This window comes from Urocitellus parryii, chromosome 3 (genome assembly GCF_045843805.1).
Source record: "Urocitellus parryii isolate mUroPar1 chromosome 3, mUroPar1.hap1, whole genome shotgun sequence".
Lineage (NCBI taxonomy): Eukaryota > Metazoa > Chordata > Mammalia > Rodentia > Sciuridae > Urocitellus > Urocitellus parryii.
Window position 1 is genome coordinate 64,063,891 of NC_135533.1, and position 21,592 is coordinate 64,085,482.

The 21,592-nt window shown below is 35.9% G+C and overlaps 1 protein-coding gene across 1 annotated transcript in view; it reads right to left on the reverse strand.

Moving 5' to 3' along the window:
- Positions 1–21,592, reverse strand: part of Pclo (piccolo presynaptic cytomatrix protein) — a 200,674-nt gene that overhangs the window by 177,061 nt on the left and 2,021 nt on the right. Inside the window, exons 3-4 of the mRNA XM_077796431.1 lie at positions 6,334–11,425; positions 3,965–5,979 (exon numbers count right to left, since the gene is read on the reverse strand). Coding sequence (XP_077652557.1) covers positions 3,965–5,979; positions 6,334–11,425 — 7,107 coding nt within the window. The remainder of the gene's footprint in view (positions 1–3,964; positions 5,980–6,333; positions 11,426–21,592) is intronic.

Here is a 21,592-nt window from a genome sequence, read left to right on the forward strand (position 1 = left end):
ATTAATTAGCCCACTTTCTTGAAGTTACTGATTATCTGGAGTACTGATACAAATCTCTCACTGTATAGAAGAAAGAGAGGGGGCATGAAGAACATATTTTTGTGCTGTGGTCTATGAAAGTTTCATCGAAATGAAGCTAGAGATAACCCACAAAACATACCAAAATATTGGATTAAAATAAATCCTGAGAAGATGTAGTGTCATGCATTAAGGAAATGGAAGAACAAAGAGGAGAAAGCAGAAGAAAATACTGTAACAGAGAATTATACAGAAAGTGCAGTAGGATAAATATGGTTTTGCTTTTGTTTTTGTCAATACCAATAGAGTTCGGGTGGGAGTTGGGAATTTGTGAATCCTTCAAAATGAAAACTTTGATGGCTAAAGAGGTTAATTTACACATCAGATTAATCAAATAAATTATCAAGAGAACCTATTAACAGTGAACTTAACAGACAAAAATCCTCATCCATAAATAAGAACTTATATTCTGCTGGAGAAAAAGATGATGGTGGAATGTGATGGACATCATTATCCAAAGTATATGTATGCAGACACGAATTAGTGTGAATATACTTTGTATACAACCAGAGATAGAAAAAATTTATGATCTATATGTGTAATATGAATTGTAATGCATTTTGCTGTTGTATATAAATTAAAGAATTAATAAAAAAGAAAAAGATGATATTCAATGAAATACACAACGTCTTTAAAAAGTGATCCATGCAAATTAGGGGCAGAAATAGAGACTTATGGTGATAGGTAGACATTTAACAGAATCAAATAAGGAGAGCATCTCTGTGGTGGTGAAATCTGAGCAGAAATCTGTACAGAGGAGTGAGACATGCAAAGATCTGGGAAGAGATCCAGATGTGAGCCCTGGAGGGGGTGAGGTTGGTGCATCCAAGAACAGCTTGGCTAGAGCAGAGTGAGGAGTTGTGGGTGTCTGGAGAGTGGCTGAGGTGGTGAGACAGGCAGATATCATAACATATGGGGCCCTGTTAAGAAATTTATCATATATTCTGAAATTGATGTAACTCTACTGGTGAGTTTAAGCTGCGCAGCCAGTGGAATAACCCAATGTACATTTTAGAAAATCACCCTCATTGCTTTTTAGAGACTTGACTCTAGGGAAGGCAAGAGTATAAAGGGGCCAGGTTATAGAGCACAGTGGAAATAAAAACTGTTTGGGTTCTGGACCAGGCTGTCAGGGTTAATGGATGTAAAACCCAAATTATATTCCTTGTATCTGGCCCTCCCTCAACATTCCAGTTCCATTTACAGTAAACTCTCTCCTCCTCTTTGCTGTGTATATATCCATCATTCTGGACCTCTGTACATTTAATTGCCTCTATTTAGAATGAATTCAATTTTTCTCATCATGGTACAACAGACAGTACAACCTCCATGCCTAGAACTTCCTCTTGGAGCCTTTCCTAACATTTTGGGAAAAGGAGATAACACAGAATCTTGTATAGTATAACATATATCGTCCACACTGTATTATGTTACTTGTTTTATCTTAATGCCCAATAAACGCTAATTCCCCCACCCCCCAATTTTATTACTTTGTGAAAATTTACAATCTGTAAACTACTGAGCTCTAGACTTCTTAAATTTACATGACTTTGACTACCACTCAGGAAGATCTCAGTACATTTAATATCTAGTAATCCATAGTTAGAATTAAGAAATTTAATTTAAAATAGTTTCAAAGCATGTCTAGACATTTGTATAAAAATTTAAAATTCACATATTAAATTCAAAGTATCTAAAATGCTAAAAAAAGATCTTTGATAGTTTATAAATTTGTCTACTTGTACACAATAAATCTGACTTTATATATAGTTGGTTCACATTAAATTATGCATTCATTTTGACTATTTGGAAGAATTTCTGAATTGTGTTCAAAAGCTCAATACACCTAAGATTTTTCACACTCAGTATTATTTTATAAGTTTACTCATTTTTTATGACTAAACTATTAATCAGTATTGTTTACACAATCAGTAGTGCAACCTGTATCACCCTATTGTATATTGCCAAATCCAAAATGAATACTGTCAGGAAAAATACTGGTAACTTGAATCTCTTTTTTAACTAAGTGCATTTGAATTCAGAATATATGGAGAGGGACTAGGGTTGTGGCTTAGTGGTGGAGTGTTTGTCTAGCATTCGTGAGGGACTAGGTTTGATACTCAGCACCACATAAAGAAATGAATAAACAAAATAAAGGTATTGTGTCCATCTACAACTAAAAAAAGAAATTCTTTATAAAACAAGAGTATATGGAGAGATATTAAGTACACCAAATATAAAAGCCTGTTTTTTTTTCTTAATGACAAATGCCTGGAATAGAAATATTACTTTTAAATACTGTAAAAACATATTGTAAAATTTTCTACTCAACTCATTAAAAGGATGTATAGAATACAGCTATAAAAATAAATATCTACACGTTGTAACTGAAATAAAAATCACTAGTCAAACTGGATAAAATCACAATGCACCAATGGTTCTCTGACTCTACAGATATGGTCTCTGAACCTCACTTGATGACATTTTTACTTTTTAGATATATTGTTTAATAAAAAAGAATATGATAGCAAAATTCCATTGTAAAATTAGAAAATTTAAAAATTTTAACTTAGTAATATGACTATCGATCTGTCTTTGTATCTACAAAGAGACTCACAGTGATATATAGTAATGTATTTTTTTTAATCCACAGCCAGAGTTTAACACAAATGGACCAGTGAAAATATGGCATTATCACAGAAACACCTATTTAGAAGTGTTAGGATTTAAAGACCTAGAGTTCAGAAACTAGTGTACTAGGCAGAGCTCTTAATTTGAATAGAAGACTTGTTTTAAGTTGAACTATGGTACTTATTAAGCACCTCCTGAAATAGATAGATATTAGATTTTCTTAATTATAATATGCCTGCTTTCATAACTGATCATTATTAATAATTCTCATTCTTATAGAGATTTTCACAAATATGTCTAAAACATCTGTATGTTTTCCCTCAAAGCATATGTACACATTTTAAAATAATCTCTACTATTCAAACAAACATAAAAATTCCTTTTGCTTCTCAAGTACTAGGACCAAGTCTCACTTGAGGTTAGGCTAACAAAGTTTCCAGATATAAAATAAGCATGGATGAAGTATGATAATTATATTATTCTTTCAATCTGCCAGTCCTAGAAATGCTCTTTTTTGAATAGTAACATCCTAAGATTTTTAATGTAAACATTCTAGCTGAAAGAAGAGAAGATGGACCAGATGATGTCCACAAACCTTCCTATTAATGAATTCCAGTACTTAGAATCTAAACTTATGAAAATTCTTTCTCAAATCTGTTTATAGTCAACGTTTATTCCATAATGTTTAGAAAAGAATATCCACTGAAATCAATTTACAATTGATATTTGGGATATTTTGATATTAAAACAAAATATTCAATCTCAATAAATCATAAAATAATACCCTTCTTTCTGGGAAAAATGGCACAGCTTGGGAGGCTGAGGCAGGAGGATCTTAAGTTCAAAGCCAGCTTCAGCAACTTAGTGAGGTCCTAAGCAACTCAGAAAGACCCTGTATCTTAAGTAAAAATATTAAAAAGGACTGAGGATGTGGATCAGTGGTTAAGTGTCCCTGGTTCAATCCTTGGTACCAAAAAAGAAACAATCAGCCCCCCCCCCCACACACACACATCATTCCATACAAAAACAAAAACAAAAAACCTTCTCATTTTGCCTCACAGAATGTTTTCTTCCCTTGGTTTTTAAACATATGCTTTTCTGTTTTTTCCTCAAATTTCCAATGCAATAGTCTTCCCTGACATTTAGTATTAGATTTCTAGATTACCACAAGCTTTTATTTACCTTCTAAGGTCTGCAAACACATGATTAATAGCAACTCATCCATTGTCTTCTAACTGAAAAGAATCACGCTTACCGTGAAGCCCTCGGTATACTGAAAAGGAGCCCTGGAACTTTCGTCTGCTGTTGGACTCAGAGGCTTGGGGTCAGACATAGAACGCTGCATCATCTTTGCTGTCTTAGGACTTGCTGGGGGAACTTTAGCCATATCTGGATGCAGTACTTTCTGTGGACTTATATCATCAGGGAGGGGTTTTTCATAAGGTACAAAGGCTGATTCTAAGGCTTTGCCTGATGAAAGTGGTGAGATGGGTGAATAAAGGACTTTTGGAGATTTGGGAGGGGAAGGAGCCAGCTGGAGTGTGGAATCTGCCCGAAGGTGAGATGAATAACCAATCTCTAAAGGTGTTGGGCGTTTCTTGTCTTTGGGTGGAGATGTGGCACTCAGATATTGAGGACTTTGTGTGTCTGAATCTGCTTCTGTTTGACATCCTAAACTGCCCCCTTTGTAAGTCTTTTCAGGTGCTGAAATGTGTTTAATTATTTCTACCTTGGCGTCCACTCGAGCTCGTACGGAAGGTGTTCTTATGGTTCCAACTGGTTCAGTTTGCACAGATATCTCTGCTACTGTCTGGACCGCTATGCTGGAGACTTTAGAAGGGGGTTTGGTCTTGTCAGCCTCTCCTGTGCTGTCACCATATTTCCCCGCACGAGCCTTTCTCCTTGATCGAGCAGGCATGTCCCACTCGTCCTGATCTTCATCATCAGTTTGGACACTGGTATCAACGCTTTTCCTAGTTCTCCTCCTCCTGCTTGCACAGCTCCGATCAGCAGCATCTTCATCGTCCGTTTGTACACCACTGTCCACTATTTTTTTAAAACTTCGGGGATCGTCTGCCATACTTTCTCCCATCTCATCATACTGTCCCCGGACTTTCGCTCCAGAACTTCTCTTTTTGGGTGGTTTTTCCTCTTTTACAACAACATCTGTTAGTGGTATTTCTGAGACAGTGCTCAGGATGCCAGGTGGGGCAATGTACTGTGTGACACCATCAGACTGGACCGTGTACCATCCTTGACTCTGTGGTATCTCAATGGCCACTACAGTGGAAGCTGTGGTGGTTGCATCTTCAGTTGCCCAAAACTGACCACCTTCTGGGGCAGCATACTGACCTTCCAAAATTGCCTGCTCTGTAGTAGTTTGTGGGGAAGCAGTTCCAGAAGGGTCATAATTATACTGGTAGATCTGGCGAATCTTCTGCTCCTCTAGCTGCTGGTGAAGCTGCTGTTGCAGCTGCTGGATCTGCTCAAGCTGTAATTGCTGCTGGGCTAGTGTCTCCTGCCTCATCATGAACTGGGCCTGCCGCTCTTCTTCTTGCTGATAGAGAAGGTGCTGCTTCATAGACTGCAGCTCCTCCAGCTTTTTTTGAACCATGATCTTTTCTTGTTCTCGGAACCTTTGAATTTCCTGTCTCTCCCACTCTAGTTCCTCAGCAAAACGCTGTTGCTTAATTTTCTCCAGTTCTAGGAGCTCACGCTCTAAGTCAAGTTGCTGCTGCTGTTTGTCTTCTTCAGGGACAATTAAAAGAGTGCTTTCATCTCCCACCATTTCAGAAAATATTTCAGATGCTGTGGTTAAAGTAGGAACAGAGTCTATTGTCTCAGCAGTGAGAGTTTCCATAGTAATAGTTTGCAAGCTGGCATTGATATCAATACCAGTCACTGCAATGTCTGTTTCGGAGGCACCTGTTGTTATGAAATATGATCTAGCCATAGGCTGGCTCTGGTGCAGGGCAGATAATGAAGTCACTGAATCAGTTGTATGAACACCAGACAAATCCCTCACAGTGGTGCTGAAAATAGAGCCAGGTTGTGTGGTAATGGCAAATGTGGAGGGGATCGGAGTTGCTACTGAAGAATAGACAACACCATTAGATGATCTCAAAACACTGCCCACACCATACTGGGGTCCTGGAGGTGGAGTCATTCTTGCTGTGGAATACTGTGGAGTACTAATTCCAACTCCTGAAATGACTTGTCTTGTTTCTGGATATGGACCTGTAGTCTTGCTTGAATAATCCATTACCTCACCTGAAATACAGGGTAGAGTTATAGTCCAGTTCTCAGAACGAATGATGCTTTTTGGGTATCTCATCTTGATGAATATAATGAATGGGACCACATGCAAATCCATAGGTTAACCTAATTATGTGCGGAATAAAAGCAATGTTGAACATGCAGGCACATGCAGGTAACTCTGGGAAGAACAAATTAAAAACTGAAGAAACAAAAGCGCACATGTACTCAAAAAATATGTTGCCAAAACATCCAAAGAAAGAGGAAAAGTAACAAAATTGGAATGGGGACCGCATTTTCATCCTGAAATGAGATGAGGAACACCATAATGATATTTCAAGGAAAGGTCTGTTGCCATATCATACTGACCTGTAGTAATTCTCCCTGAAGTTAGATCTACTGCTGCATCAGTTCCTCCAGAATAATCAAAAGCATTCTTACTTTTATAGAAGAAATGTCCAGCATCTGCTAAGTTAGTGTCAGACATAGAAGGTTTCATTCCACCAATCCCTTTGTAACCATATGGCCCTGAACGATCGTATTGATAGTGGTCATCTCTATAACCAAAGCGATCCTCAGGCAGAGTAGTTGCAGGCTGCTGTGCTGTACAGCTCCTTCCAAAAGGTAACTTATAAACCATGTCACAGCACACTGCTCTTCTTCCTGCAGTCAAATCCACAGGTTTTTCATCATCTTCTATTATTTTGGTCACTACACCTGAAGTAGATTCGTCCATTGTTACAACAGTTCTATGAGACTTTGTTGTACTGAGATCCACCACTTCCCCATCAGTGATCCCCTGAGATGTAATACTATCAGTCCATCCATTTGTGACACCAACAGGAGGCACAGTGACAGGTTTTGTAATGGCCGATGTTACTGCATGTGCTGAAGTACTTAGAGATAAGTTGATTGGAGCTTCCTCTCTAACTGCAGCAAAGGCCTGGCTAATTGGCATCCTGTATGGGGACTCAGCATGCTTTGTTTTAGTAAGCTGGAGTGGTGCTGTCATTGTATGTTCTATACTCATTAGGCTTTCTGTGACTGTAGTATAACTTGTAGTAGCTGTGCATGCAGCAATAGTCACTGTCTCAGTGTCCAGGGATACTGGTGTCACAACTGATGAAGTTGCACTGAGGTTTATAATAGAAGGTTGGACAGCACTAATTTGTCTCCCATAAACTTCATTTGCTGTGGTCTGTCTCCTCACATCCATTGCAGAAGCGGAAAGGTCCATACATTTTTCAGTTGCTTTAACTTCTACTTTTGGTACTGTACGCAAATCAATGACATCACCAACAAGTTGCAACTTTCCGTTTTCCTTGTACTGATGCTTCTCTGAATGTAGGCTATCTAGAGCAAGAGGCTCTGGAGGAATTGATATAGAAACACTGCTGGGATCAACACTAGGGGCTATACTTCTAGCAACTGAAACCTCAGCCTTGGAGACCTCAGTTGTGTGAAACTGTGTAACTGAAGTTGGAGCTGCTTGAAATGAAGATGGTGTTACAACAGGGGCAGCAGAAAATGTCTCCAAAGCTCCTGAAATGTATAGCATTTGCTGAGAACTTGGAATTTCTGTAGATGTTATAGGAGGAACTACAGAAAACACTGGTTCAATGGAAACCAGATCTTTTGGGGGTGATCCCAGGGGCCAACTGGTAATTGCTTGACTAGCTGAAGAATCTGTTGGAGTTCCAGGTTCAGATGGCAGTGTAATAACCACATAGGTTTCCATGAGGGATTTGGAATATCTTGGTGAAGATTTGTTAGAGTGTGGGGAAAGTGGGGAGGTAGGGGAAGGCAATTTATAATCTGCTGAGGTCACTAAATTTAAGGTCATACTTGAAGTTAAAGATAGACCTGTTGGTTTGGGGTATGTATCTGTTGGTTTTTGTGCAGTTACTGGTTGCTGAGGAACTGCTGGTTTGGGGGCAATTGGAGGTTTGCTTGGCTCAGGCCTATGTGTAAATACAAGTCCAGATGGAATTGAAGAAGGCTTAGGAGGGACAGGAGGAGGGGCAGTGGTACATATTTTTGTTACAGGTAACTCATCACCCCTCTGAACAACTGGTGCCCCTATAGTAGTAATAGCATCAGCCAGAGGTGTAGCAGGAGTAACTGGAGTCACTGGAGCTGCAACTGTGAGCTTTTTTTTAGGATGAATAGTTGGTTTAGGTGAGGTTGGTGGGGGGAGAGGTGGAGGAGGAGGGGGAGGAGGAGGAGGGGGAGGAGGAGGAGGTGGGGGAGGAGGAGGAGGAGGAGGTTGTGCTGATATGTCCAAAGAAGAACTTCGGAGGAATGGACGAGATTTAGTTGGAAGAGAAGCAGCAGAAGGACTGCCAGATGGTAACTGCGATGGAGGTTTTTCCTGACCAAAGACATCTCTGGGTAAAAAGTAGGTAGACGAAAGCTGCTCCTTCATTGGAAGGGCTGTTGTAGAGGAAGGTAGTTGGTCAAACATAGGTTCAGATAAGCTAATTTTTGTTAGTTCAGCCTCAGACTCTTTTGTTTTATCTTCATAAGCTTCCAAAACTTCCAGAATCATTCCATTCTCAGTTTCCTTCTTGGCTTTTTTCACTGGCTCTTTTTCAGACATAGATAAGTCAGTGGAAATAGTGTCAGCAGTTGGCTCCTTAGATTTAGTTCCTACAGATTCTATGATAGAAGGTACTTCATCAGATAAGGGAATAACAACGTGATCAGCACTAGCTCTACCTCCTGGTGTGGTGGTTCTATCTAAAGATACACTTATTTCTTCTGGATAGTCTATAATGCTGCCTGGAAAATAGGTCGATGAAGAAATTTCCTCAGCATCCTCAAATTTAGTTATGATGTCCACTGGCTCTGCATAAACTGTGGTTATACTGTCCAAGGTAGCAATAGGTGAGGAGCTATCTGTGGTACAAACTGAAGAAACAGATGATGTGAGAGAAGGTGTATCAGAGGGTGGGACAGATGTTGCACTTTCTGAAGGCTCAGAGTAGGTCAAAATCAGTGATTCATGGGCAATTATTTCTTGAATTTCTCTTGTATAATCAGTTACATATTCATCCTCAATTTCTTCTGTTGAAAAGTGTTGGGTTATTTTAACATCTGGAATAGAGAGTGTTGCACTGCTGGTTGAATCTGTAAGTGATGCTCCTGAGAGAACACTTGATGTCAAAGATGCATCTGGCACCCTGTCAAAGTCCATGGTGGACTCTGTCATGTCATCCCCTAGTGGGGGCTGGGTGGGGCTGGATCCAGGTGTTAACTGCATCTGTTGCCGCTTCATGAGTTCTTCATAGGCAGCATCAGCATCTAATAATTTTTTTTCTTCACTGGTAGAAGTGACCATAGCACCCAGATCCACTATCTCATGGCTTTCTGGAATGATGTAAGAGCTTGAAACAATGTCTTCTTGAGGCACAAGAGAATGCAAACTTTCCAGTTCATAAAACTCTTTCTGGAGATCTGTAATTTTCTGCATGGGATCTTCATAAATCTGTTCTGAGATTCTAATTTTTTGCTCTCTTCCTCTCTGCTGCATGAATCCATTTTCTTCTTCTGGCCTTGTTAGCAGACTGCCATCTACTGACCCATTGTATGTGTCCTCTACTAAAGATTCATAAATGTAATCCTCTATTAGCATCCCACCATACAAAGGCTCTTTTTCAAACACTTCATCTCGTTCATTTGCAGCTGGAAAAGCTTTATATTTGTGGGTTTTATGCATCATTTCTTCATACATCTCCTCAGCACTTTTTAATGCCTTTTGACCACCTTCTTTCTGCATAATAGATTGCTCATCTGTTGGAGAGTATAAAGACACAGCTGTGGGCAATTTATAAACTTTTTGTACTTCTATTATTTTTTCTGGGCTTATTTCAAAACCTTCTGGGTCTGATTCTATGCTAGGTGAGTATTCAGAACATGAAGATCTATGGAGCTCCTCCATTTCTGCTGCTTGGCGTAATTCTTCGGTTGGAGAAGCATCTTCTATGGGAGAGAGATTACTGGGTGGAGTCTTTGGTCTTTCCCTCCTCCTCTGAGCTCGAAGTTCATCTTTGTCTTTCTTTGATTTCTTACTAGAACTCTTTCTTTGTTGTTGTTCTAATTCCCGCTGTTTTTCTTGCTCTTTTAATAATTCTTCTTCCTCTCTCAATTCTTCTTCTTCTGAAGAATCTTCTATGGTAGGTAAAAGAGGGCCATGTGATCTGTGCCGGGCTTTGCGTTGCTGTTTGCTTTCTCCTTTTTTGTGACTTGGGCTACTGTCACTGTCCTCATCAAGTGAGGACACGGATGTAGGAGATGTACCAGGAGTGAAGCTGGAAGCATGAAGACTAGAAGACCCTTCTCCCCTGGACCTGTCTTCTGGTGAATCTGTCAAGCTTTCCATTTCCAATTCTGGCTCTTCGTCAAAATACAAAGTTGCTTTTTTCTGCGATGGCTCTGCTGAATATTTATCTGCTATGGTGCTGTTCAGTTCAATTGTTTTAAATCGACGGAGCCCGCCTCCTCCAGCAACTACAAGTTCTTCACTTTCCTGACTTTTAGTTTCTCTGTATTTCAGCTCTGGACTTTCGTCAAATGTCTCATCATCCTCATCGTGCCACGAATGACGCCTCCCTGCATCATCATCGAAGCTTGCACTACTTTTTCGAGTCAGTCGTCTGTGTTTCCCTGCGGTAGCTTTCCCCTTCCCCTTCGTTTCCTCCTTCTTGTGGCTCTCGGTGATACTGCTCAGCTCTTTGAGCTGGTTCCGGATGAACTCGTCATCTTCTGAAGCAGAAGCATCTTCATCAGCGCTCATTTCTATGATTTGCTTTCGAATGAAGTCCTCATCTTCCCCGGACCCTTGACTGTCTTCCTGTTTGTACTCTTCACTGCTCGATGAACCCACACTAGTTCTCCGTTTTCTTTGTGGGACAGGTGAGTTTTCACTTTCACTGCTGTCATCAATTGAATCATAGGGCTGTCTTCTAGAAGCTACATCATCGAAAAACTCAGACTTTTCTTTAGGGTCCTTACTAGAAGGAATGGCTTGTTGGCCATCCTTTTTGGAAATCTCCTTCTTTTCTTCTTGAGTCTCCTTGAGCTCCTCTTCTGGAACAGTAACTTCCAGTGTTTCTGAAGAAATCTGCATTTTCAGCTGGTCCGCAGGCTGCTCAGAAGAAACCTCCTGGGGTTGTGCTTTCTTTTCTGACTTTTCATCAAGTGCACTTGCCTGAGCTTCCAGAATAGACAGGACTGTACTTTCTAACTTAGCTAAGTCTGAGGGGCTGGAAGGGCTGCTTTCTTGTGAAAAAGAATCCTTTTTGAGTCCCTTAAGCAAATCCTTTTCATCACTTGGAATAAGACTTGGAATTTCACCAAGTGAACCTGATATTCCATCAGAAGAATATCCCGTGTCACTCAGGCCTTGTGGGCTTTTAGGCTGCTGAGAACTTGAGGTGTCTGATTTGTCCTCTTCCTTTTCCTAACAGAAAGGAAAAGATACAGGAAAACTTAACATGGTTAAATTTAACACATGGCCTCTCCATCACTCCCAAATAGCCATTAAAAACTGAGAAATAATTGTGGAAATTCTTTTCAACTACCTAACTGCAAGCCACTATTAAAAAAAAAGAAGTTAAAATGAGAATAAAAAATGAAAATAACTGATACATATTGATCAAGGTTTAGTTTTATTTTTACTAAGTTTAATTTATATGCCAATTCATAATTATCTTTTATTCTTTCATTAGTACTCTAGCCTTTTACATTTCAGGTTCACCTTCAAATTTACTTTCAGTATATTTACTTTGTGATATAATTCAAATTGTGAAGAAAAATTTTAATGATTACTTTGCTACTGACAATAATTAAACTCTGGATTATGAGGTCCAGAAAAGGAGAACAAAGAATAGACTTGAATGCAAGTTATACTTGTGATAAAAAAATTTACTTAACAAAATAAGCAAATCACATGATAATACTACATGTGTCTCCTACTACAAAGGAAAGGTATAAAAAATTATATATACTTGGTATTGCTAATATTATTACTCTATATCATTTGTAATGAATGTTTAGAAATTGCAAACTTTAAAAAAATCATGCAATACTTATTGTACTCATCAGTTCAGCTAAAGAGAAATATTTAATTTGTTATTTTATCTCCAGTATCCCATTTCAATGTTTATATACTGCTTATGTCACTGATTTTGAAATTACTTGGTGTTTTATCCTGAAGAAAGATACCTTCAACCAGTACAATAATTTGTGAGTGGAAATTTGGGTTTCCCAGGGACCCAGGACACAGTATACAACTTAGCCTGGACCTTGCTGCTTTCCTGTGCTGTGATAATGCCACACCAACAGCCTTAGTTCAACAAAATGTTAATAAAATGAATGAAAATGTTAAGCATGCAGACATTTTGCATAAAGCTTTTGCTAATTAAAAATACCCATGAACTGATCTAGATAGTTTCCATGCTTAGAGGGTGTCACAATAGAGGAAGAGCTGCATGAGAACATATTACATCTCATGCTGGCATAGGAGGCATCTCCATTTCACTATGTCTGCATTGTGAACTATCCAGACACTCTTAGTAGGTTTGTGGGTGCAGGCTCTTCTTATATGTCCATAGCTCAAAAGAACACACATCAGGATGTACTAACAGACATATGAAACACCTTTTCTTTCTCTCCCACTTGCCTCTCTATTCCACCTCCCTCTATTTCCTTCTCCTTCACCTTCTAGCTATAGAGTTATCAAATATAAATACTGCTGGCTTAATACTTGTTTTACATTCAGTTTCATCAATATATACCTTTATTGTATATGGTTAACAACATATCCTGAGCAAATTATAGGGTAAAGGGTTTTGCAGAATTTGTAAAATGATTCAATTCATAAATATAGTCTAACATATTCTTAATAACATTAGTGCAGAAAGCAATTTTAACTCTTCCTGGATCATCTCCAATGTCTTTCTAAGCATAAAATGCTTATCTGGAGCAGTGAGACTATTATAGCAGTGCTATTGAGCACCCAACTCACTTTAATTCCTTTATTTTAGGAGTCACACATTGAAGAAGCAAGCAAAAGTGAGCAACCTTCTAACAAAAGGTTTCTATATGGTCATAGTTCAGGGACATTCCTATCTCATCACATTTCACAAAATGTCATAGCACAATTTTTTAAACTCCAATATGCTTTCTAGACTGCTTTAGTTAGTGTCATTGATCTTTCACTGATTCAGTAAATAACATTACTCTAGAAGTAGGGTACCTAAGCTCTTGGAGGAAAACATGACAAGAATATGATCTTCCATAATCAAATTTTGATGGTTCATTTATATTCTTAATTTTATATCTACATATATTGCAAAACATAACAAGTCAATATACACATTGTGTTGAATGAAAGGAACTATTATTTATGACAATTCATTCAGAATAATAGAAGAGAAATTATAGTTTTATCCCATAGGTTCTGAGACTCTACTGTTATGGTTTGAATGTGATATGTCCCCTAAAAGTTCATGTATGAGACAATGTAGAAGGTTTTGAGGAGAAATGATTGGGTTTTGAGAGCCTTAACCCTATCCTGAATTAATCATTAATCCCCTTATGGGATTAACTGAGTGGTAACTAAAAATAAGTAGAGTGGGGCTGTAGGAGGTAGGTAACTGGGTGTGCCTTTGAGGTATATATTTTGTATCTGACAAATGGAGACTTTCTCTTTGCCTCCTGATCATCTTATGATCTGATTTCTTCCACCACACTCTGCCTTGGTATTGTTCTGCCTCACCTCAAGCCCCATGGAGCCAGCTGTCTATGGACTGAGACCTCTGAAACTGTGAGCTCCTAATAAACTTCTCCTCCTCTAAAATTGTTTTTGTCAGGTCTTTTAATCACACCAATGAAAAAGCTGACTAAAACATCCACAAACATTTAACAAAAATAAGATTTGGACCAGATATACATAGATAACAAAGGAAATCACAGATATTAGATAAAACTGACATGAATTTCAAAATACCCGCTCTACCAGCCCCTTAGGTCACTTTTTATATGTCCATTCTTTCCTTCTTTCTCAGTACTGTGTTCTATCCATTTATCCTCCTGGTCCTGGTCTCTTTCCTCTATATACTCTTCACAAGATCCAATTCATATTTGCCTGAGGTGGTAATGCTATGATTATTTTTTTATTTACTTAATTATATCTTCCTATTTCACATTATAAGGTGACAAGTCTGTAAAATTTTTGCTCTACAGGTTTCTGGGTCTAAGACAAAATGTTAGAAGTGGTTAATAAGGAAGTCAAATTAGTTGACCAAAAGGTGATAGGCTGAAATATTCAGAATGAAAATAGGTCATTTACTTTTTATACCAGAACATGTCAAAAAATTAATAGTGTCAATTTTCTTCACACTAACTAGCTTTAGGTATGAAATCTCCTAATAGAGTGTCCTTCTACTTCATTAAACTGTTAGCTTGTGAGTCATCAGCAGACACTAGCCAGGTCTGTTGCCTCTTGGATTTAAGGCACCTACACATTCATCTTTACAACTGTAAACAATCATTTTTAAAAAGTTGTTTATACACAGAGATTGGCATACTAAAGCAATTATCCATTGTCCATCCATTTCGTTCTTCCGGTACTACTTACTTGGTTTTGTGAGAGTTCTAGGTTAGAACAAGAGTGCAATCTGCACCCATGCAGTCTATATTGCTTTTAACTCGTCTATATTGCTTAACACTACTTCATTAATAACATCGTCTAATGGGGGAAATTAAATTCAGTGCAAAATAGTAGATGAAACAGAGAAGAATGCAAAACATGATGTGTAAGATGGAGCTGTTTTCTCTAATTACCCACCTTCAAACAAGCGTCTGAAGTTCTATAAACTAGAAGAATATGATCAAAGGATTTGAAGGCGGCATAATTCAGCTCATTTTCTCCTAAACTCCATAGGACTAAAAGATTGGGAATTTTCTTCTCAGTTGCTTCAAAAGTATGTGAGGGTGTACTTATTTTAAAGAATATGAAGTTATTTAGTAACATAATATTTAATGACAGGAATTTATTTGAATTGTTTTTGATAAGTTATACATTTAAAATGCAATACATTTATACATATATATGTGTGTATGAATATCACTGATTTAAAACAAATATCCATTTTCCTCATTTTAATATTCAGGAAATTGGCACTTTTATTAAGTGTTTCACATTTTACATGTAATACAATTTAGAATAATCTGTGCCTTATAAATTCATATAATTCATATGTTCCTTTTGCATAAAATTTTTGTCATCTTCGATTCAGGCAGTGAGAATAGGTATAATTTAAACATACTTTTAAAAATAGCAACATCATTTTTCATTTCCCCTGAGAAAAACATTTTCTATGTATTTTTTAAACATTTTCTATGTATTTTTTATGTATTTAGCATTAAATTCTATTACAATCACTTTTATTTTTACTATACATTGCATTTTTCCCATATACAGAATTATGACTACTTAAGTCTTTCTATTCTGTGAATATAAAACAATTACTTGAAAATTCTAAAGGCTAGGGTTCATCTTTTTAAGTTTAATAACTAAAAACAGAAAGTAAAGATTTTCCTTCCAACATGCCACCACCATTGATTGAATGAGAGACCACTGAGAAGAAAGTAGTGATAAATTAAGCCTCATTTGAAACTCTTCTGATAGTAGCATATCTTCAAGCATTTACTACTACTGAAGAATGTGCCAAAACACATTCAGTATCAAATCTGGCTGTGCCCTGTCCATAACTGTTGAAGCTTTTAGCTTTCCCCATTGAAGGCATATAGAATATTGTTGGGAATAGGAACTGAATTCTAGATTATTTACAAATGTATGCAAAGAAAAGGCCACAATAAGTGTTTGGTTAATTTTCCCAAAGTCATTTAGTTTTATTGGGCAACATTAAATAAGCAACAAATGATCTTTAAGTATTATACAAAGTTTATGTAAACATGTATTCCTGGTCTGAGTGCTTGAAACACTCCAAACTATATTATATCTAGAAAACTTACAGGGTCTGAGCAAAGGATGGAATAATTCCACTTAAGCACTGTGATATAGGATTTTTTGTCACTACAGAAAATGTGATTAATTTTCACCCCCATGAAATATGACTATACAATAGCTGTACGTAACTTGAATACTAACCCTCAGTTATTTTAAACAGAAAGTACATGCTAAAGCCTGTTCACAATTCACTTTTGATCAAGAGGGCTGTCTTGTTCCAGTGTAACATATCAAATATAGACTTCAATAGTATTCTGTTTAAGTATATAGGTCAAAAGACAGATTTTTTTTTTTGTAGCAACATTACTTTTTAAAAAAGGTAAAAAGGTATACTTTTCAAATTCATTATTGTATTTCAGGGTTAATTTATATTTTACCTGACAAACACATTTTAAAAGCTTGAATGAAGAAACAAAATGATGTAACAACACAGAAATATAAACAACATATAATAATAACGTGAATGACATTAGTAACAAATCAATCAACAAATACAAAACGTAAAAACTACACAAAGTAGTACTGCAGTGGGAATTGCTAAAAGAGACATAATTTAATAATGAAATGGCAGGATACTAAAATTGTCACAGAAGAAAGACATTTTGTGCAGTGGCTGTGAGCACAACCTTTATAATCACATGTAGACTATAATTCCAGGTCTGCTGCCTTCCAGCTATGTGATTTAGGGCATAGAAATCCAGTTTTCTCATCTTTAATACAACTATCATAATATGTGCCTTATCAACAGTTGTGTAGATTAACTGAAAGAGAAAGGACTTAACACAAAGCCTAGAATATAGTAAGAGGTAAATTACTATATTACTGTTTTGATTTTAGACAAAAACTAACTAAGAAACTAATCAATATAGGGAGTTCAGCAGCAGGAGGAGGGACTGAAACTGGGAAAAGAAGAAAAGATTCATGAAATAGTTGCCACCAAAGTGGCCTAGAGGCCCAGGTGGGATTTTCTGATAGGGTTGAAATGAAGGTGTTACATGGTACATAGAAAGAAACCAACTGCAGGCTCAGACGGGAGAAAGCAGTCTATGTTCAGGAATTGCAGAGGCGCATTTGTTTGGTGTTTGATTTCTCACTTATGCAGAATGCTGAGGGTTGCTTGAAAGCTATATTGGAGCCAGAATCCAGAGCATTGAGAAAATCAAGCCACTTAAACAGGAATCTCACCACAGGGTGCAGACATCCTGCCAGCTATGTAAAATCACCCAGTGGGAAATGAGAAGAAATCATTAGGATCCTTACTCTATGTTTTAAAGACAATGTAGAAAGTAAGTTTTATTAATATTTTAAATAGATTGATACCAGTATTCTTTCACTTCTTGTCAGTTGGTCACATGATCTATGGAAATTCTGGCAGAAAACTGGAAGTTCTGCTATGAGGAGAAGTTACAGTAAGGCAATCACTTCCTTTGTTCAAACTTTATATTAACTGCTTCCTTTAATATAATATTATATTACAATATACGGTTTAAACAGAGTTGTGGCTTATAATACCTTGTTTCAACTAAACTATCATGAGTAAGTGGTAGGCAAAACAGCCCTGCAAAAGAATCACGTATTGAATAAACTAATAATGTAAGAAACACATGTTACTGAGGAAGCTAACACTTTTCATACTATTATAAGCTTTCAATTGGCTTGTAAAACAACATGGTAAAAACAGTGATAAATTAGATCTGATATGAAGTTAGCTAAATAGTTTTCAGGAGTACTATTTGAAATCTATATCTACTTCAATTGTTGTAAATAACAAACCTTACCCTAAATTACAAAATACTTAAGAGTCTATTTTAAGCACCTGAGAAAAATGTACCAATGAAAACAACCTCAATATTAAGTGATTTGTTTAATTAAGGTGCACATATATTTTTGGATTTTGTATCAGTGCATTATAGTTAACATAATATCGGGGATCATTTTGACATTATTAGGCAAACATGGAATTTAATTTGCTCCAATTTATTCCCCAGTATTTCCCCTTTCCTTTATGTCCTTTTTCCCCATTTCACTTTCCTCTATTATACTGGGATTTTATTTATAGTTTTTTTCCTTTTTTAATTAGTGAAAAACAGTATAGAGATTCTCCAAAAAAAAAAAAAAAAAAAAAAACAAACTAGGAATGGAGCCACCATATGACCTAGATATCCTACTCCTTTATATATATCCAGACCTAAAATCAGCATACTATAGTGATACAGCCACATCAATATTTCTAGCACCACAATTCACAACAATTAAGTTACAGAGCCAGCCCAAATGCTTGTGAATGGATGAATGGATAAAGAAAGTTTTATATATGTATACATATAAATATGTGTGTGTGTATATATAAACTCCATTGTGCGAGTTTATATATACATACAATGGAGTTTCACTCAGCAATAAAAAATGAAGAAATATTGGCATTTGCTGGTTAATGGTATGGAACTGCAAAACATCACCCTACAGAAAATAATTCAGAAGCAGAAATTCAAGTGTTCAATATTTTCTCTCATATGCAAAAGCTAGACCAAATTATTTTCTAGGGGAAAAAAAAAAGGGGTTAAGGAATCCCATGAAATTAGAAATCAGTGGAGTAGAGCCAAGGGACTGAAGGGGCGGGAAGAGGGATGGGAAAAGGGAGAAACAGTAGAATGAAACTGATCAAACTATTCTTTGTACATACATGAACATATCACAGTGAATTTCACATTTATGTATATATATTAAACATATTTTAATATCAAAACTTTGCAAATTAAATATTGAAGAGTGGCTTCACTTATTTGAATTATTCTTTTTTAAACAATAAGAGTTGCAAAGGTTACGTAAATAGCAGCATATGTGAAATTCATTTACTGTATCTGTTATAAATAAGCCAGGATTGTATAGTACCTTGGAATGTTACTAAAGTAGTACATTTTATACCAAGGAGATCTTTCTTTGTGTTTTGAAGGTATTTTAAAACTTTGTGCTGAGATGGAAAATAACTATGAAAATATTTCACTCATAGAACTTCACTAAATTACTAATTTAATTACTAATTTAATTAAATTACTTATTTAAATTCATTAAATTAATTTAAAAGTAGCAGAATATGAAGATTTAATTAATTCAAATAAAAAGAGAAGAATTCCATAGTTGTCCAACTTTTTGGTGATGACAAATGGTTATTGGCAATGTGCTACTTATTAGCTATGTAGGAAGAAAATAAATATTGGTTACCAGAAAATGCTGCCTGTTACATATTTAGGTATATTATGCAAATATTATCTATCTCTATGAGAAAACTGTGATGTAGAAACAGCTCTTTGAAGATAAATATTTTGAAATTGTCATGTTATTATGCTACATAAAATGACATTCCACTTTTAAAAGCTGTCATATCTACTTATTCAATAAATTTTAAAACATAATATTTTAATCAACTTAAAAATCTCCAAAATGAAGAACTCTACAGTAGTTTTGAAATCCATTTGTTAAAAATAAAATTTTTTTAAAAACACACTTTCTGTTAGTTAACAATGATGAGAACCAGTGAAGAATAACATTTATATGTGGATTTTTCACAACTGTTTCCGGAACTGCTGTCCAAAGCTATACATGGGAATCAGGTAGAAAGATTTGGTGTTTAAAAAATTGGGGTTACTTCTTCCATTTATGGAATATTTTTGTGAAAATTATCTATTTTCTGCTATGTACAGTCAAAATAGTTTATACTATAATTTAACTGTGAAGTTGGATTTCAAATAATTCTAACATAAAACTTTAGACCAGGATTTTAAAAAAATATTAATATGTATTCAAAGTTTTTAAAATATATATTATTTTAATAACATTTTAATGTGAAAACATACATATATTTAAATAAATATGATAATGATGATTTTAGTTTATTTCACTGACTTATTTTCTATTCATTGTGAATGCTTTACAACATAGTAGTAAAATAGTGCAGATATTCAATTTATGAATAAATTAATACAGGTTGAATATCTATTACACAAAATGCTGGAGTCAAGTAGTATTTTGGACTTCAGATTTTTTTTGGATTTTGGAATATCTGCATATACACAATGAAATACCTTGGTGTAGTACCTAAGACTAAACATAAAATACACTTATGTTTCATATACACTTATGTGCATTGCCCAAAGGTGATTTTTCACAATATATTTAATGTCTTTCCATTTTGACTAAGACCCACACATGAGATCAGATGTGAAATTTTCTATTTGTAGCATCACTGAGTCTGAACTCACATATTTTGGAACATTTTAGATTTTGGAATTTTGGATTATAGCTACTCAACTTGTACATGCATTTTGAGGTTGCATTGATAATAATAAAGAGAAAATGCTAAATGTGTAGAATGGAAGCAAAATTAGTGTACTTTAAAATATCTCAAGTATTTCTTAAGGTATGCTTAAAATTCAACATAGAATCATTGGGAATAGTTGAGTGATGTACTTAAATTGTTAACCCTGAAAACAACTTATTTGAAAACTACATACTAGAGAAGTGAGAAAGAGGAGTCATGGTGATCAGTAATCAGATTACCCAAGTCATTGACAAAGGCCAACAAAAGCAGTAAGTAGGATAGTGTCCTTAGGATTAGAAGGGGAGTGTAATAACTTCCATGTACAGAACAAAGGGAAGGTAAGGAGAACTCAGATCACTCAACAGATTAGCACTGGGAAGCAGGTGGTAAGTGAGTAATGGTGCCATTATTAGAATGCTGGAAGGAGAAAATGCTTCTATAGAAAAGTGAATAAGACTCTGACATAATGAATTTGAGTTTATAGTGAGGTTTTGAAGGGAACTATCTACATGTTACTTGAAAATGAAGTTCTAACACTCAGAGGCAGAAGGAGAATGAATAATACTGACATGTCTGTTGTGAAGAAAGGGAGTAAATGTGAGAAGTGTTCATGTGGCTCTCCTGGGAGAAAGAAGACAGAACCCAAAGAAAAACTTAATTGTTTTGGGATGGGCAAAGGAAAAAACATAGAGATAGTCAATTTATCATTTTAGAATTTACCAGACTTCTTAGAGAGAAAAATGAAAAAAAAAACAAGAGCTCATGAAAACTATGGAGAGTTTACCAAAGTGGGAATCAGTATAAAACATTAAATTCTGCAAAAGAGTTTGCTAATAAAAGCATTGGGAAGTGATGGCTAGAGCTAGTCATTATAATGGAGAATCTACTAAATCTGCTTTTATTTTTGGCTCTGATAAGACTTATTTATATAACACAAGAATACCAGGATTCATTTAGTTAATGTGCAGTGCATCATATATTAGAGAAGGGTTAGGGTTAGCAGTCATGTATTCAAACTATAGACTAAAAAAAATTAAATCAGGGTTGTAATAGACTATAATTTCTACTTGAGGCTTTAGTACTGATAAAATAATTTCTCTATATATCACTGCTGTTAACTGTGAATTAAATTATTCCATTAGATGATGTAAGATCTTTTGTAGCTCTACAAACATCAGAGCTACTTTAAAAATGATACAATTGTTTGTGCAAATACTACTTAAAGTGAGGTACTCTTAAAAGTTTCTGCTGAAGAATATATATTATTCCAGATT